The sequence below is a fragment of the Salminus brasiliensis genome, chromosome 11 (genome assembly GCF_030463535.1).
Source record: "Salminus brasiliensis chromosome 11, fSalBra1.hap2, whole genome shotgun sequence".
Lineage (NCBI taxonomy): Eukaryota > Metazoa > Chordata > Actinopteri > Characiformes > Bryconidae > Salminus > Salminus brasiliensis.
This window is the reverse complement of record NC_132888.1, coordinates 11,367,080-11,387,180: the sequence shown is the minus strand read 5'-3', so window position 1 is coordinate 11,387,180 and position 20,101 is coordinate 11,367,080. Positions and strand designations below refer to the sequence as shown.

The 20,101-nt window shown below is 40.4% G+C and overlaps 1 protein-coding gene across 1 annotated transcript in view; it reads left to right on the top strand.

The window, feature by feature from the left end:
- The window catches only part of npas1 (neuronal PAS domain protein 1), a 49,355-nt gene that overhangs the window by 8,395 nt on the left and 20,859 nt on the right, over positions 1-20,101 (top strand). The window contains exons 2-3 of the mRNA XM_072691011.1: positions 3,821-3,997; positions 8,011-8,249. Coding sequence (XP_072547112.1) covers positions 3,903-3,997; positions 8,011-8,249 — 334 coding nt within the window. The 5' untranslated portion in view covers positions 3,821-3,902. The remainder of the gene's footprint in view (positions 1-3,820; positions 3,998-8,010; positions 8,250-20,101) is intronic.

Below are 20,101 nucleotides of genomic sequence, written 5' to 3'. Positions count from 1 at the left end.
AGCTGTCCTGGTGCATTGTCTGCGTGTGGAATGGCTTAAATGTGTTCATTTCCCTGTTTGGCCTGTCCGTGGGGATGGGCGGAGCATGCTAACGAAGCTCTGACAGCTGGAGGCCCTAATTAAGCATCCCCTCTGAAAACAAACAGCTCTGGCTCTGCCAAACACACACCCCACCCAGGCCCCAGCACTGCGCTCCAGCCAGAGCTGGTACCCGCTGCCTGCCGGAACCTGCCGTTACTGCCCAGAACGGTCAGAAGTGAGTTTAGGGCACTGTAGACTTCACTTTAGATTTAAATAAGAGAAATATACATATTTACCAAACCTAAGGATTTAATATTCAGAATACTGAGCATATACAGACAGTTACATACAGGAATCCATGCCAGATTACAGTATTAATGATTTCAAACATTTTAATCCATAGAAATAAGAATTATTACTATTATTATTATAGTTATTACTGCCATTTTGCTCTGCTATACAAATTACATCATTAAATACATAGCTAATTACATAATTAATATAGTTTATATTTGATTTATTATAAATTTTTCTATTGACTGGTTTGAATCTTAAGGCCTTTTTATGTCAAGAAATCACTACAACATTTTATTAAAAATAACTTAAATATTTGTATTCATATAATTCATATAAACAAATAATAATATATAATATTAATTTTAATACGTAAAATAATAATACTAGTATCTTCTTCTTCTGGAAGTTTAAAATCCACTCTTTGGACAGCATTTCTATGGTTTACATGAGTTCAGTGTGTAATAATATAAGTGAATATAATTCCTATATAATTACGTTACATAAATATATATATATATATATATATATATCCAACAGAAAGGACAGTTTTGCTATTGAAGTTCTCTTTATGGCAGATGGTTACCTCCATCTATGTCCGCTCATGGCTATGTCCATCTGAGAAGAGCATGAATACCGACATAACCTGCTACAAGGTTATAAAGTTAATTGAACAATTATGGTGGAAGGCACCTCCATTATGTCCGGAGAGATAGTGAGGGTGGAGAGAGATTCTACCTGATTAGATGGGAATAGATAGGCTAAATACCAGAGAGGACTGATAGAGGTGTGTGTGTGTGTGTGTGTGTGTAAGAGAGATACAGAGATAGTTTAACATTGGTCATTTAAATTAGTTTTTATCATTGTCTCTACTGAGAATTTTTATTAAGAAATATGTACTTATGTAAGGTTAAGTAAATAAGGTTAAAGTGACTTTGTAGAGACAATACAAACCCATGTCGGATGGCATGAAAGAGCAGGCCATTTCAGTTTGAGTTTGCTAATTAAAAAAAAAACACACACACAAAATATTTACATATATGTATCACTCTATCAAAAGTATCTTCTCTTTTTAGTGAGACCGGTAAGGTTTTAAAAAAAAAAATCATTCCCTTTAAGCAAAACTTTGCCTAAGTTGCTTAAGCTTAAACTGCATTATGCTACTGTAAGTACTTTCATTTAATGTGTTAATATAAATACACAATATAAAACTACAATATAAAAGTCTATAAAAAACACTGAAAGTAAAATGCCATTAAAGGTAAAAACATGCATATGATTAATACTCATGCAAAGCAGCTGCATGCAAGAAGCAAACACAACCATTTGTGAGAAGTTAAATTTTTAAGACATGAAACCAGTTAAGATGCTGGTGCTATTACATAAAGTAATAAAGTATATGGTGGAAATGGCGGACTTATATTGTGTACAGTGCAAATAATGCATAGTATTGACAAAAAATTAATTGAATAATGGCATTATTATTAATTATGCTATTTTCAATAAGAAAATCCTGAAATCCTGAAAATTGTAATGCAGAAAATGGTTCATGTAGTCAAACGACATAAAGGTAACGGGTGTCTGTTTGTTTCCTTGGTTTGATGGAGCTACTAGTCTAAAGTAGCTGGCAAGCAGTGGAAGCTCATAACTTTCAGTTTATCACCAAGCAGCCTGCACACCTTTACCATCACACACTTGCTTCTGTTAGGAGTCAAAAGAACCATTTGGATACTTGAATTGTTCTTTGTCTGGTTAAAGGGTTCTTTGGTTCTTTGAGATTTAAAACTGGATCTATGTAGCACTGAAAAGGGATTCCCTATTGTTACAGGCAGCATTTAATACAGCATGTATGACATGCTGCTATCTATAAAAATGGACATAAGTACGGGCAGAATTCAGACCTTAAGGTAACTGTTAAGAATGTTTAAATCCTTTAAGGCTGACACAAAAATCTGTATTTCTGCTGTACTCTGTACATCATGTGATTTCCCTGTGCATTGCTACTTATTGTTGCTGTTGTTCAAAAACATGGTATCTCCTAAAATGGCAAAAAGATTGTATTACAGATTTTTCTTTTCAAATCTAAATTATGTCAAAAAGTAAAAATAAATAAAAAAATAAAATAAAAGTTTATGTTGGTGCACTGATCGGCAATGATGTTGAATATGTAAAGAATTTGTATGTTTTCTGTGTCGCCATCAACGTTTTTGAACATAGGTGTTGTGCTTTATTATGACACTGATTAAACACACCAGCAATAAGTGTTTACCAACCAGAATGGCTGTCTGGAAACAGGGCATCCAACTTTAAAGGTAGCATCATGCATCTTTTATATAGTGAAAGACAATGTGGTGATTTCTACACACTGACCCGTTTTACTTTGGCCAATATGTGAACATGCTTTTCTTGTGGCAGATGTAATCAAGATAAAGCCATCATCACCAAAATCTCTAAATGGGTCACTGGCAAGACACGCAGTTTGACAGGTTTACTGTTTTGTCAGTCTTTATAGAAAATTATCAGTCATACAGTATCAGAAACTGTACGTTTGATATTTCACCAAACTATCCCTTTAAGTAGATCATAGATCCACACTCCATACACTCTTATTTACAGCCTAAGCCATCAGGAGTCACAATGGAGCTGTTAGTCCAAGGTTAAGCAGCTGCTAATGCTGGTTTAGCAGGGTTGAATGTCAGGTCATAGGTGGCATCGACCCACACCGAGGTCGTTGTGGATGTCTGAGTGTGTGCGCTTGCGTGTGTGTGGTGTGCCAGGTAAGGTCAGAGGGGTGATGTAAGTCTAGGGCACAGTGCCAGAGTGGTTTAGATCAGCGATAGCGCTGAGTGGCACTCAGGGCTGGCCAGAGGGCAGCGAGGTGCTGGAGGGGGCGACACTGGGCTGCTGGAGGGCACGCCGGCCCTTTAAATGTCAAAGGGACAGACTGGCCGAACACTGGGGATTCCAGCCAAATGGCACTGGAAACACTGGGAACTGAAACAGATTAGTGTGTGTGTGTGTGTGTGTGTGTGTGTGTGTGTGTGTGTGTGTGTGTGTGTGTGTGTGCGCACTACTATTCAAAAGTTTGGCATCAATATGATGTCCAAAATGATAAACAGACCCTCTTGGTTTAATTGGTTTGGATTTATACTATAGTAAAAGTAATATCTAGAATGCCTCATATTTTCAAAAGATAAAGTCATATGAGAAGGTCAGAACTGTTTTTATGACGTAAAAACTTATATACACTTAAATACAATTTAAATGGGATGTCTAGTATATAATACTTATACTCATATTGTGTTATATTATTGTGTTATTGCGTATACAAGTATGAAATAAATATAAAAAAGGAATGTACATATTTAAAAAATGAATGTAAACTCAAAATCGAAATCTCTTATACGAATACATCCAGTAAACTAACACTGACTTTACCATCTATTATTTATCTTCTTTCCTCCTTCTCTTTCTCCTTCTTCTCCCCCTCTTCCCATCCCTTCAGCCCCTCTGCGGGAGGTCTGGGTCTAACATAGCCTCGGCCAGTCGCAGCCTGCTTTAGAGGTGGCAGCACGTGCAGCAGCACCATGGCGGCCATGCCGTTCGTCACCGAGGGGAAGTGTGTGAGTGTGGAGTGGGACTTCCTGCAAGGACTCCTCGCCAAACCACCCACCCTGCCCTGGTAAGTCCTGCACACACACCGATTTGATGGAGTCCACAGGTGCCCAGGTGTCCACTGGGCTAACAGGTTCAAGGTCCCCAGAAGTATATTAAAACAAACAAACCCTAACACACACAAAACAAGTGAGTTTGAGTGACACCAAAGAAGAACCAATTTTGGCTCCATAAAGAACCATATTGGTAATAGAGAGGTGAGTGTGAAGAATCTTTTAAAGGTTTAAGAAAATGGATGTAAAAGCTGTTTACTACGTAAGGTAAGGTTCTCCCACTCAATGTTTCTTTCACAAAAGCGGTTCTTTGAGCGATGCCCCAGAAGAACCACTTCCATAAGGATTCATGTGTGTATTAGAGATGTGTGAGTGTGTGGAACTTTCTAAAGGGTTTAAAGAAGTAGGTTTAAAGCTCATTTACTAATTTGAAGGTCCTCAAACTCATGTCTCTTTTACAAAAATGGTTATTTGAGTGATGCCACAAGAGACCCACTTTTGGTCCTATAAAGAACCTTAACAGAGATGTATGAGTGTACAGAACCTTTTAGAGGTTTTACAAATCGGATGTTAAGTTCTTTACTAATTTAAAGGTTCTGAATGTCTGAATGTCTCTTTTACCAAAACGGATCTTTGAGAGATGCAATAGAAGAACCACTTTTGGTCCTATAAAGAACCATGTTTGTAATAGAGATGTGTGAGTGTGAAGAATATTTTAGATGTTTAAGGTGGATGTAGGTTCTTTTCTAATTAATTAATTAATTCTCACACTCAATTGTGGTTCTTTATGGAACCACAATCTGTTGATCTGTATGAAGCAAAAGGTGGTTCTTCTATGGCTTTGCTCAAAGAACCATTTGAGGCACCTTTATTTTTAGGAGTGTAGCTAAACACCCATAGACCTAAAAACATAGCATAAGCTGAATGACACTGTTATAGAGTGTGTGTATGTGTGTGTGTGTGTGTGTGTGTTGGTGTGTGTGTAGTCGCATGTCCCTGCACGAATCGCTCCGCATACTCTCCAGGCGGTGTGTTTGGTTCCATTAGTGGAAGATTAACTAAATTTCAGTGGAATTATTAATGTCTGCTCATCTGTAGGTGGATATAAAACTGAGCAGAATCAATAGAGCTGTATTGATTGTGCCTCTCCAGGGTCGTTCCAGTATAATAATGAGATGTTCTAAAAGGCTCTCTCACACAGAACGCCGCTTTTACACGCGGTGAGAAAATACAGGACAACAGACACACCACCGATCAGGGGACTCATATATGGGCTAATAGACACACACACTTTGACGTCCTTCAGAATCCCACATATAGCTTTCCCACTGTCGTTTCAATTTTGAAACATGTCCAGACCGGTAAAAATAAATAAACCAGCTCCCCCCTCTTTTTTCCTTTTTTTTTTTTTTTTTTTTTACAGAAAGCTTTTAGGCAATTTCATTTTTCTTTTCCTGTCTATACACACATTCACACACCTACACACACACACTCACACACACACACACACACACACACACACACACACACAATCTTCCTCTCTGAATTTCTCCCCTCCCTCTTTGCTGTTACATGTCTACAGCCCCCCGGAATGAGAATCAATGTCACAGACACAGAAGGGGGTGGGGGCGGTGGGGAAGGGGGGGACGTCGGCTCTTTCTTCCAGCACAGACACAAATTGTGGAGTCGCCGTGACAACATAATTCCTCCACTCAGGCCCCATTGAGGGCGAGTCGATACCCAATCAGAGCGACAGGCTACCTGGCCCAACTCTCCGACGCTCCCTTCCCCCATTGATCCCTCAATCAAGACTGGAGGCTCACAGGCCAGGAGGGAGGGCTGTGAAAAGAGCTCAGCCTCCCAGGCTGTTAGCCTAACATTCTCCTAGAGCATTAGCCTAGCGCAGACAATTCCCTCTGAGCATTATCCTAGCATAGGATATTCTCCTGGAGCATTAGAATAGCATAGAACGTTCTATCAGAACATTAGCCTTGCATTACATTTTCTCGCCAAATATTAGCCTAACGCAGAACAGTTTCCCAGAACAGTTTCCCAGAACAGAACAGTCTCTCAAAACACTAGCATAGAACAGAACAGCCTTGCAGAAAATTACCCTATACGGAACAGTCATACAGAACATTAGCCTAGAACAGAACAGTCTTACAGAACATTAGTCTTGAACAGAACGTTCTCTCAAAACATTTGCCTAGCACAGAACAGTCTTCTAGAACATTCACCTAGCACAGAACAGTCTTCTAGAACATTCACCTAGCACAGAACAGTCTTTTAGAACATTTGCCTAGCACAGAACAGTCTTTTAGAACATTTGCCTAGCACAGAACAGTCTTCTAGAACATAAGCCTAGCACAGAACAGTCCTCTGGAACATTAGCCTACACAGAACAGTCTTCTAGAACATTTGCCTAGCACAGAACAGTCTTTTAGAACATTAGCCTACACAGAACAGTCTTCTAGAACATTCACCTAGCACAGAACAGTCTTCTAGAACACTAGCCTAGCACAGAACATTCTAGAACATTTACATAGCACAGAACAGTCTTCTAGAACATTAGCCTAGCACAGAACAGTCTTTTAGAACATTAGCCTAGCACAGAACAGTCTTCTAGAACATTAGCCTAGCACAGAACAGTCTTCTAGAACATAAGCCTAGCACAGAACAGTCTTCTAGAACATTAGCCTACACAGAACAGTCTTTTAGAACATTAGCCTACACAGAACAGTCTTCTAGAACATTCACCTAGCACAGAACAGTCTTCTAGAACACTAGCCTAGCACAGAACATTCTAGAACATTTACATAGCACAGAACAGTCTTCTAGAACATTAGCCTAGCACAGAACAGTCTTCTAGAACATAAGCCTAGCACAGAACAGTCTTCTAGAACATTAGCCTAGCACAGAACAGTCTTTTAGAACATTAGCCTAGCACAGAACAGTCTTCTAGAACATAAGCCTAGCACAGAACAGTCTTCTAGAACATTAGCCTACACAGAACAGTCTTCTAGAACATTAGCCTAGCACAGAACAGTCTTTTAGAACATTAGCCTAGCACAGAACAGTCTTCTAGAACATAAGCCTAGCACAGAACAGTCTTCTAGAACATTCACCTAGCACAGAACAGTCTTCTAGAACACTAGCCTAGCACAGAACATTCTAGAACATTTACATAGCACAGAACAGTCTTCTAGAACATTAGCCTAGCACAGAACAGTCTTTTAGAACATTAGCCTAGCACAGAACAGTCTTCTAGAACATAAGCCTAGCACAGAACAGTCTTCTAGAACATTAGCCTACACAGAACAGTCTTCTAGAACATTAGCCTAGCACAGAACAGTCTTCTAGAACATTAGCCTAGCACAGAATATTAGCCTAGCACAGAACATTTCCCCAGAACATTGGCAGAGCACAGAACAGCCTCCCAAGACTTTAGCATAGCATAATTATTGGCCTAGAACGTAACGTGTAGCACAGGACATTCTCCTAGAACATTCTTCTAGGACAGAAGCTGGGTTGTGGAGCACTGGCCTAGCAGAACTGACTGCAGATCAGCTTCTCATGTCACATCCTGAACTAATGCCAGTAAATGCTAACATGCTAAAGTAATCTCCAGCCTGTACTGCCTGCCTGCGAGGCTGATGGAAACAGGCAGTGAACAGGCTGATCATTCCCCTCCTGCCACTGGAGGTTAGCTGTGCTCTCTCAGCACTGATCCCTCAGCGTGGCCCTGCTTGGCAGGGGAATGCAGGTCAGAGTGCCACTTAGCTCAGAGGAATTGTGGGGGTGGCGGCTGCTTTCAGGACACTGGAAGCAAAAGGAGGCTGGGGTAATATTAGAGGTGTACGATTTGATACCTTCTCTGTTTTCTTGGTTGTTTGTTACCATAGCCTTAATGTAATTTAAACAACGATGGACATGATGCGTCTTCACACAATGTCTACTACACTAATCACATCCCTTCTCCACTCTCCACCCCCTATGTGTATTCCCTTCACCCTCCTCTTTTTCTCAGCTTGCAAAACCTGCGGAAGGAGAAGTCTCGAAATGCAGCGCGCTCTCGTCGCGGGAAAGAGAACTTTGAGTTTTTCGAGCTGGCCAAGATGCTCCCCCTACCCGGCGCCATCACCAGCCAGCTGGACAAGGCCTCTGTTATCAGACTGACCATCAGCTACTTGCACATGAGACACTTCGCCAGCCAGGGAGACCCGCCCTGGAGCCCCCTGCTGGAAGGGGAGAATAACTGCAACAAGGGTGAGCGTTTGAACTGAGGGGTCTGATCTGGCTTCTGGATTAGGTTGAATCCCAGAAACGATCAAGATTTTATCCCTTAGTTTGCACCTAGTCACTTCATGCGTCTTGAGTACCCGGAGTATGTCTGGATAAGACCAAATCCACATAGAAATTCAAGTGTAAACGCAACCAAATGCGCAGTTTAAATTTATACAGACAGTTTAGGAAACACTTTAGGAGGTGGTCTGAGACACATTTGGGACACATGTTATAATAGTATAAACACATCTGTCTCTCCAAGACTCATTCAGCCAGTAATATAGTTCAGTTCAGTTTATTTTAACTGAACCGGCTCACAGATGTCCTCAAACCATCTAAATTTAGTCCTCAAGAAACCCTAACCACCATCCCACACCTAGTAAGATAACACCCAGTCATTTTGTTTGTACTACATTCCTAAAAATGAAGCTGTTAAATGGTTGATTCCTCAGCAGAACCATTTTGTTTCCATAAAGAACAGTTTTTATAAAGTAGCCATGAGAACTCAGTGTGAAGAACCTTTATACTGGTCCACTGCTTAAAAAGGTTCTTCACACACTTTTACAAATGTCTCTTTTACAAAAATGGTTCTTTGTGGGACCAAAACCTTTTGTAGCACCTTCATTTATGTGCATATATAACTTAAAATCATATTTTCCTTTACAATAATCTACACACTATTGTATAATACTTTAATTTTAAACCCTCTGTGCCTTTTCTTTATTTGTGTATTTATGTTCGATAGGCTGTCTGACCCTCGACTCTCCACAGACATTTCACTCTGGCCTCCCAAAACTAAACAGTTGGGTTTACTGACCTAATGTAGTGCTAAGAAATGTCTCAGGCTAACACCCTATCAATTGCAACTTACAACCACTTCACCACCCCGTCACTCATTCTTATCTCTCGTCTTCGCTCCACCTATTAGAGCTGAACAGCTGAACAGTGTTAGTCCTATACTCATCTTACACAAAACTAGAGAGACCCCCACATTTATTACTACTACTTACCTAGAGCTAAAATCAGATGCAGCACACCAGCTGCAGACGATTAGAGCATGGTTAGAGGGGAATCTGGAGTAGCCTGTCTTAAACCTCAGACATTGAGTTTGGTTTGCTAGTGATTGTTGAAGTGAGTAGTGAAGATTACCATGGTGATCCAAAGAGCCTTTAGAAAGAAGGTTGTCAATGTAAATAAGTCCGGGAAGGGATTAAAAAAATGTCCTTGCTGTCCAATGAAAAACGTGACTTTAAAGGAGAAAGTTGTCCAGTGAAGGCTTTCAATGAGATTGTGAAGCACTGCTTTGAGGATTTTATTGCATTCAGCGATGAGAGCGGTAGTGAGGGTCAGGATGTTGGATGATCACCACCACACCTCATCACCAACACCCCAATTTATCCCCAAAAAATTGGATGCAGCACCATCATTTCAGGGAGCACAGTTTCCCTCTTCTACTGCTCAATGCTGGGGGGCTTTATACCCTTCTAGCTCACACCTGGCATTAGGCATGGTGCCAACGGGTTCACGTTTATCTGCACCAGAGAGTCCTATTCTATCCCGTACTTCTCTACGGGAATAGAAAAGCTGTGTGTCAGCAGCAATGAGTGCAACTTTAAGTTGCAGAATGCATTCATTAGAAAGGGTGTCCACAAACATTTGGACATATAGTGTAGATTTTAAAAAAGTTTTACATGGAGTTTTCATGGAGTGTCAACCTTTAGGATAGAGAGTATTAAAGATGTTTATCAGGACAATTAGCCTTTTCAGTTTCTTCAGGAGAAGAGGTAAGGTACTGAGGCAGGATGGAAAATGTCTGAAAATAGAATTCCCACACATCCTATTAGAGGAGAAACATGGAGATTTTCCAGATCTTATAGCTTGATATTGGGACGTGCAGAAGGCCCTTATTGACATCAGCATCAATCACAGAGTCAATTCACATATGAGAGTGCTATTAACAGAGGTGGTGGCTGAGAGCGAGCTCCGGCCATACTCCTTTCTAACATGACAGTGGCGGCCTGTCGATGAATACAAATGCGTTATTAATTTAAATTATGAATTTAAATGGAATAGGCTATTATTGTCTTATAGGTCGCCCGTGTATGTCACTGGGGATACTTTCACTTTGAAAATTGCAGGGAAGAATAGAGGGAGATGGAGTTCATGCACACACACACACAAATATATTCACACATATACTCATGCACGCACACACACACAGACATACACATATATACGTGCCCACACAGAGTGAGAAAAGTAATTGAGATTGCGCCACAGGAGTAATCACTTGCAGTCATGCGGAGCTAAATACGGCTCATCTGAAATAACGCGTTCACTGGTTCACTCACAACTTTCAGTGGCACAGGAAAGCTATACAGTCTACTCCATCTCATTGATTCATGGGGGTCAAAATCACATCCACCGTGCTATGATCCACATGCACATTTTTACAGGTCTTTTCCTTATTCAAGAAGTCATTTCAGGCCTGTTTGAGTCCAGGCCCATTTGGCGTCGCAGGTTTCTCCAACTCTGCCCATTGTTCGCTCCGTGCTCTGTGAGGCTCGTCTCAGTTGTAAAACGAACAATAGATCTAAGAGCCAATTAGCTGCTTCCTGTGTGTGGATTTCTGTGCGAGCAGACAGAGCTGGACAAAAGAGGCAGAGTCCTCTCCGAAGCTTGTTAACAAGTGGCCGGACCGGAGGAGTCTATTTATGAGCAATAGCTGTGTTTTAGCCTGTGTGTGTGAGCCTCATTACATCTGCTGCATCAAAGCACCCTCGCTGCTGCTGAAATACTGGGGCGTTTCTTCTCCTCCGCACTCTCTCTCTCTCTCTTTTTTTCTCACTCTCTCTCTTACTCCCTTTATCTCTCTACACTAAATGTCCAAATGTTTGTGGACACCCCTTCGAATGAATGCATTCAGCTAGTGTAAGTCGCACCCATTGCTGATACAGATGTGCAAATGCACACACACACACACACACACACACACACACACACACACACACACACACAGCTTGTCAAGTCTCTGTATAGAAGCATTGCCAAAGGAATAAGACTCTTTAAAGCAGATAATCATGAAGCTATGGCCTAATGCCAGGCGTGGGCTAGAGGGGTATAAAGCCCCCCCAGCATTGAACTGTGGAGCAATGATGGTGCTTCATCCACTTTTGGGGTGAGTTGGGGATGAGGTGTCCATATATCTCACTCTCTCTCAGTCTTTACTCCTCTCTTGCTCTTATGTTCTTCTTACATCTTACATCTCTTATTAAGAATTTTTCTTATTCTGTCTCTATACTGTCTCTCTCTCTCTACTGTCTCACTGCTCTTTCTTTTTCTCTATACTGTCTCTCTCTCTCTCTCTCTACTGTCTCACTGATCTCTTTCTTTTTCTCTCTACTGCCTCTCTCTCTCTACTGTCTCACTGCTCTCTTTCTTTCTCTCTCTCTACTGTCTCTCTCTCTCTACTGTCTCACTGCTCTCTTTCTTTTTCTATCTATATACTGTCTCACTGCTCTCTTATTCTCTCTCTCTACTGTCTCACTGCTCTCTTTCTTTTTCTCTCTATATACTGTATCATTGCTCTCTTATTCTCTCTCTCTACTGTCTCACTGCTCTTTTTCTTATTATGTCTCTATACTGTCTCTGTCTACGGTCTCACTGCTCTCTTTCTTATTCTCTTTCTATACGGTCTCTCTACTGTCTCACTGCTTTCTTTCTTTTCCTCTTTTTATACTGTCTCACTGCTCTCTTATCCTCTCTCTATACTGTCTCATTGCTCTTTCTTTTTCTCCATACTGTCTCTCTTTCTTGCTCTGCTATGTCAATCTTCTGTCACTTTTCTTCTGTCTCTTTCTCTCTATTCTCTTTATATATTCTTTTGCTTTCTCTTCTCTCACTTCTCTCTCTGTCTCTCTTTCTGCTGTCTCTATCTCACTCTCATTTTATCACACTTTCTGATTTTTCTGTTCTCTCTCACTTTCTGTTTTCTTTTCTTTCTTATTCTCTCTTACTGTTCTCTCTCTGTTCTCTCTCATTCTCTCTCGTAATCTTTTTATTCTCTTGTTTTCTCTTTCTGCTCTCTCTCTCTTAATCTTTCTGTTCTCTCTTTTTCTGTTCTCTCTTTCTCTTTCTGTTCTCTCATTTTCTCTCTCTCCTCTCTCTCTTAATCTTTCTGTTCTCTCTTTTTCTCGTTTTCTCTCTCTTTATCTTACTGTTCTCTCTCTCTCTCATTTTCTCTCTACTATTTCTCTCTTTCTCTCTAGCATCTATCGGTTTCTTCTCTTATTTTGCTCCTTCCACTCCCTCTCTCTTTCTACTATCTTTCTATACTCCCTCTCCCTACTATGTGTTACTTTCTACTGTCTTTCTCTTAGTTCGCTCCTTCTGCTCTTTCTCCTTTTCTCTACTGTCTCTCTCTCTCACTTTCGTTCCATCTCTCTCTCTTTCTCTCTCTCTCAAATATGTTATAAACTGTCTGACCACAGAGAAAGAGAAGGCACACAAAAGGAGGAGGAAATTATCTGTGCGATTTGTAATTACAGAAATTAACTATATAACGAGCAGAGCATAATTACAAGGGTTGCCTAATTGCTATTATTACTGAGGGGAAACAGCTCAGCTACAATTAGTCGTGTGCTTGCATGAGTGTGTGCGTGTGTGTTTGTGAAAGAGTGAATCCGAGTCTGTGAATGGAGGTAAACAGCACCTGTGAGCCTGTGAATGCAGGAGGCTATAGGTGTGTGTGGATGTGTGGGTGTGGGTGTATGTGTGAGTATGTGTTAATCTGTCCATCTTTGTGAATGTGTGTGTATGTGGGGGTGGGGGGGGGTTGGCGGTCAGTGCAATGAAGGCCTATAAATCATACAGGCCTGTTTATATCATTTAAATACGCAAAACAATGAAAGAGCTCATTATTTGCGTTATTATCAGTGAACCAATAGTCTCTCTCACCTCTCACTGATGTCTGAGGAGAATTGTCCAGAGTGGAGGTCTAATTAAAGTCTAATTAATTCAGGGTCTAGGAAATGTAATCACTTTTCCGTTTGTCTGTTTCAGTGTCTTTTTTCAGTGTCTTTCAGTGAACTTTAGCCCCAGTGCAGTAAGCTCGTAATAATCATTTTATTAATTTTAGATGAATGAAGCTCAGCCTTGAGCTGCATATAGAAGCCATACAAAGGGAAAAAAGGAAATTGAAGGCCACATATTATAATAAACGGTCTAATTATTTCACACTTAAGATGAAGTAAACATCTGGGCTTTTACCTTAAAATAGCAGCTTCAAAATCATGTTGATGCTCCACTGACTTCAACAACGTTAAACTTTAACACGCTACTGTACTAAGAAACTTGGTGGAGCTACACGAGAACTGTATGAAATGTGTACAGGTGTCCTGAGGGGGAGCTCAAAGCGTGATTTGTATTTACGGCAGTGGAGTAAAAGTGCCATTCCAAAACAGTAGGGGGAGCTTAGGAGCAATAAATACCAATTCTCACATAATACTGCTTTAAAGACCTACAGTTCCTGTTCCATTAGTGGTGCAGCACTACAGAGGTCCTGTCTTTTGTTAAGCAGGACATCAAAGATAGATATTTGTAGTATTTGCCATTTCTCAGACATGGTAAAATGAGAAGATAGTAGGATTAATACAAATGATTAATAAGTTAAATATTAGATAATAATAAAAACATCCCCTTAAGCTGCTGTCCTTAAAATTATCTTTCATGTATCCATATAGACTTTGCCATAAACCCACAATTAAAAATGATTGGATTTGTTTCATTTTAGCATCTACAATTTATATATCTAGAAATGCAGTCATTCCTGGGTAATAATATAATAATATCAGACACCCTTTAATATTTATCTCCTGTATTGACCCACCTTACAGTATACATTTAGTCCTAAAAGGCTAACATTGATGATGCTTGTATACTTATAAACAACGTAAATAAAAAATCAAGGTGCTAGAGAGAGTTATTTGAGGGATGCCATAGAAGACCCATTTTGGTTTCAAAAAGAAACATTGTAAAAGAGCGAGTGTGTGAAGAAACCTTTAAAGGTTTACATTAAAAGTGAAAGGTTCTTTATACTCACATCTCTTTAGGGAACCATAACCGGGTCTTCTATGGCATCCCTCACAGAACCCTCTGTAGCTCCTTTATGTACAAGCATCATGGTTCTTTATGGAGATAAAATATTTTTGTGTTTGAACAGCTGTTCAGGTTGTAACATACCTTTACACTTCAGCTAATTTAGGCTAAATAAATTAGGCAGATACTATATATGGAAATGCAGGCATGGATTTGATGTTTAGACTTTTTAATAAAAGATTAGGTATAAATCTTTCCTTTCAAAAAGTGAGTAATTTCTTTTTTTGCCATAATATGGCCCCTTTAATGATTCTTAGCCATGCTTGCAGTTTCGGGTGAAGTATTGCTTTAATCCGGCTCATTCTGCCGTAATTAGACTTTCTCTTTGGCCGGCCACAAGTTGCTCTCAGTGGAGGGCCATGACAGAGCAGTCGAGCCATAAGGGGCCCAGGCATGATGCATGACTGTAATTCCACTGGACCCTGGTGCTGCTCTCTGGGCAGAAGAAGCCCAGGATGCCCCCAGGGCAGATGTTTGGAGTGGTATACCCCACCATACACACACACTGGCGAGGTGGGAGGGGGCAGAAAGAGCAGAGGGGAGAGGGGGAGGTGGAGTGGTGGACTGGCTTTTGTCTGCTTCCCACGTTTCAAAGCCAGTCTTGAAAAATGAATAGACAGAGGAAAATCAATTGCATGACCTTCACACGAGAGAGAGAGAGAGAGAGAGAGAGAGAAAGAGAGAGAGAGAGAGAGAGAGAGAGAGAGAATTGAGAAGAGGGAGTTGAAGAGCAGTAAAAGGAGCATGATGAACAAGGAGCTATGTCTTAAATGCAGAAAATTCTGACAGTGGCATGCAAAAGTTTGGGCACCCCTGGTCAAACTTGCTGTTACTGTGAATAGTTGAATCAGTATTAAATTAACTATTCTCCAAAATACATAAAGATCATGATAAAATGTCTATTTTATGTTTAAAGCACCATTAATGTATTATTTTTGTTTTGTACATATTTAAAGTAAAACCATGCAAGTGTTTGAGCACCCCAAATGACTTGAGCTCTCAGACTTTTACAAAGGTCTCAGACCCTAATAAGCTTCTAAGGGCTTTGGGTTGTTACAGTAATCATTAGGAGAGACTAGGCCATGCAATTTTTAAAGCTTTATAAATTCTTCCTCAAACCTTGTTCCAATGATCGGCAGCCATTGGCTCCTTTAAGCAGCTGCCTAGCACTCTAAACATATAATTAAAATAATGAGAATTGAAATAATTGATGCCCACAAAGTAGGAAAAGCTATACAAAGTATTTTGGTGTTTTTAGTTTCCTTGGTTCATAAAGTAATTTAAAAATGGCAGTCAAATTGAGGTCTGGAAGACCAAGAAAACTTTCAGAAGAGAGCTGCTCAACTGAAGATGGAAAGAGGATGACTTCTTGCCATGGTCCTCACAATACCCCAACTAAAAACATTATCATGGATGATGTGTGGACAGTGCTTAGACGAGCAGTGCATGCAAGACATCCCAACAATCACACAGAACTAAAAGCTTTTTGCAACTTTTTTGCAAGATTGGCCAAAAATCCACAAATGGGCAAATAGGAATGGAAAGAGACTCAGAGACTCAGACTGGATTATAAGATATTAAACACTATAAAACTAAGTCTCTACTAAACTAAATCATCAGTCCAGAACGTCTCATTATAGAAACTGTTACTGAAAATAAAGGAGTTTTACTGAACTTATTAATCAGCAGCTCATTTGATCTAAATTGTGTGACTGTATTATTTATACAAACACAAAGATCGGATCAGTATCGGATGATACTCAGCATTAGGAGACTCAGATTAGACCAGAGGGCAAAATAACCTGATTATGTACATCCGTAATTCATACTAACATGACCAGGACCAGGAGTTCCAAAATATTTGCATGACATTTATATAATTATGTAATTTTAGACCATTTCTGTTGGTCCATTGATCATCGTGCAATGTGAAATACAACTGAAAGACTGGAGTTGCAGTATATAGGCCCTGTATGCACAGCGAAGTGCAAATACATTAGCACAGCTTTAGTGGACAAAACGTCTTTTCTACACACCCCATTCTTCCAAACACAATGTCCTCTTTAACCTGTAGCTCTACAGGAAGCTCCGCTGCCCCCTTATTTCCCACTGTAAAGAATTCACACAAAAGAAACCAATACGGACTCTTGCTGTTTTCAAACTGCTCTGAATGTTGAACCTGAGTTTGATTGTTTTGTCTGCTTTCTGGTCCTCGAATGGATTTTCACCTTTGTGTCTCCCTGTTGTTTTTGACCTTCATCTCTCTCTCTCTCTCTCTCTCTCTCTCTCTCTCTCTCTTTCTCACATACACTCTCTCTCTCCTTCTTGTTCTTCTTCTCAGTACCTCTCCTCGCTCTCCCTCCCGCCTGTTCTAGATGCCTGTCTGTCCCCTAATGCTCAGCGTTTAAAGCGGCGAAGGCTTTTAAGGGACGTTAATTGCACTCAAATTATGTTCGACCGCGTAAGGAGTGAGTTTACGATAGAGAGATCGAGAGAGAGAGGGAGGGAGGGGAGAGAGAGAGACAGAAAGCAGGGATAGGAGGGAGGGTGAGAGGGAGTGAGGAAGGAGGGGAGCCTGAATGAAAGCATAATTGCGACGTAGAAGGACGTTGTGACTAGAGTCACTTTCTCCCTCTCTCTCTTTCTCTATCTATTGGGCTCTTTCTCAGCCTCTATAGGTGGGGGGTTGGGGGGCGTCTGTAAAGAAGTTGCCAGGAGATCAGCCTATGACTTCCATCGGCCTGACTAGATTGAGCAAACTTAGAGGAAATAAAAGGCCAATGTCACTGTTCCCATAGTAACCTCCTAACTTGCTCGATAGAGAAAGGGCGAGAGACTAAAGAAAGTGACAAAGAGAGAGAGAGTTGATTTTTAACAAAGGCTTTTATTCAGTCAACATTGGAACTGTGTCGGCCCAAGAGTTCAGATATTTCATTATTTATCTCAAACAGTGTCCACTCTCTCTCTCTCTCTCCCTCTCTCTCTCTCTCTCTCTCTCTCTACCAAAGCTCCAAAAAATGATCTCAGATTTTTACAAAGGCAGTAACCAATGACGAATATTCCTGATCACATCTGTTCTAAAGTTTGTTCGTTTTAGAATTCCAGACAGAAAAAGCGTGACGGAATGAGGTAAAATCATGCGGAGCAGAAGAAAGGCCAAGTCTACTACTCATTTCTCTCCCCATCACTTTATTGCACGAGAACGGCCTTGCAGAGATGACCCGACAGTCAAGCTATAATTACTGCAGACAGACTCGCACTGTGATTTCATTTCCAAAGTGTGATTCAAGGCAGTGAAGTCTTGTGTATTTATTAAAATATGGGATGAATATAGAGAGTTAGAGTGCATGATTTCAATGCACTCTACCCAGAGACGCTGTGTTCTGGTTGAATGTACGTCGTGACGTTGGTTAACCAAAATTCAATGTCAGGAAAACGTCTAATGCTAATATTAATTTGATGAAGAATAGCGACAACAGCTGATATTGACATCTTGTTGGTTTTCCCTCATTGCATATACACAAAGAATGGAACCATGCACACAATTCAGAAATCACACCAATCACACCATTTAACACACTTTAGTTACCTAGAAACACTGGCCTTCAGGTTGCAACACCCTGATCACCAACTAGTCTCAGTCATGTTGCACCTGAGCAAACTCAAATGGAAGAACACTTCAGTCATTTGTCAGAGTGTAAAAGAGACCTCAAGTGAGACTTCTACAGGCGTTAGATTGGTTCACCAACATCCCACATTTTGTCGTGCTTTACCTTCCACCACATTCCCTATTTTTAAATCTAGTGGAGGAATTCTGTTCTGTGGCGGTGGAAAGTATATGCACGCAGACCCCATGAGCATGTCACACTACTCCAGACAATTGAGGCAGTCGTTAGCCAAATCCAACATTAGCCAAACGTCACATGCCAACATCATATTGATGTAAAATACCAACATTTAGATGTGAGGTATGGTGACCAAAACACAATGTCATAATGTTGATAAAATTTGAACATTATTAGATTTTTAAATTGTTGATAGATGTTGCTGGTTTCAAGTCATTGTGTTAAGTTCACAATAGAGCTTGTTTCAGTGTTTATTTGATGTTAGCATCCACCATCAAATTCATGTCCGGTGCCTGTTGGGTGTGTCTATCCATGTGTCTATCTGTCAATCTGTCTATCAGTTTTGTCCATCAGTCTATTTTTTGGCCTATCTACCTATCCATCCATCCACCAAAACCAATATGCCCAAATGTTTGAGGACACACCCTGAACCTGTTAGCACCATGCCTAATGCCAAGCATGGGCTAGAGGGATATAAAGCCGGCCAGCATTGAGCTATGGAGCAGGGGAACTGTGTTCTTTGGAATGATGGTGGTGCTCCAGCCAATACTTATGCTATGATTGAGGAGTTTGGGATGAGGTGGGCTGGGATCATCCAAAATCCCGACCTCACTAATGCTCTTGTCGCTAAATGCAATCAAATTCTAACAGCAATGCTACAAAATCTATTAGAAAGCCTTCCCTGGACAGTAGAGGTAGTTACTCCAATAAAAGCAGGATGAACTTCTAATACCAAATGTTTCAGGGGAAACACGGAATGAGCAGGTGTCCCAATACATTTGTCCATATAGCGTATGTTTCTGCCTTTCTCTCTGTTTGCCTGACAATCTATCTTTCTATCTGTTCATAATCATCATCATCATCACCACCATCATCACAATCTATGTGTTGATCTCAATGATCTTTAGTATTATGCTTATTGTGAAATTGCTAAATTAAGCTTCTTACCCCTCCACTGTCATGCCCTTATGTTTGCTGTGGGGGGCAATGAGAAAAAGCCTGAGACTTTTATTTAACCTAAACCAGGGGCATACCTTATTAAATAGCATTATACTTGGTTATTACTGTTGTAACACTTCAAAAGTGATGATGCTGAATCACCTGTTTCATGCATTTTTATACACCTGATACTGATAGAGCACTGCTACATTCAGCAAATTCAGTGTGTTTAGATTTAGGAGGTTCCAGCACCTTGCAGTAGGCAGCATGTGTGTGAGCCCCATGGGGAACAAGTAGTCTTCTGTGTTGCACACCCCTCTGTATACACACACACACACACACACAGTAGAGCACACACAGTGGTTCTCGTGGTCTGGGTGTGAAGCCCCTTTTCAGGCTGTGAATGGGGAAGGCTCATTGATATTCCTGCTCTGAGCTAAGAAGGGGGGACCCCAGTCTCTGTGGCACGATGGCTTTGTCCCACAGTTGCTACTGCACTGGCTTTGAGAGTATGAATTTGTGTGTGTGTTTGTGTGTATGTGTGTATGTGTGTGTGTCTGCATGTGTGTGTGTGTGTGTGTGTATATGTGTATGTCTGTGTGTATGTGTTATTCTAGTACTTTTAAACTGAAGGGGCCAAACCCTTTCTTTTTTGGTTGCTGAGGTTAAAGTTATATATATGGTTCAATACACATACAGTCATTTTACTACATATATGTATTTTAAATATATACACACATAGTGAGCATTCAACATGAGCACTTACATAAATATAAAAATATGTATATGTGACATAAAAATACATGTGGGACATATCATTAGAAGCAGGCATAGATTTTTTACAGTGTGCACATAAAAATCAAACTAATAAAATTTACCATAAAATTACAAATA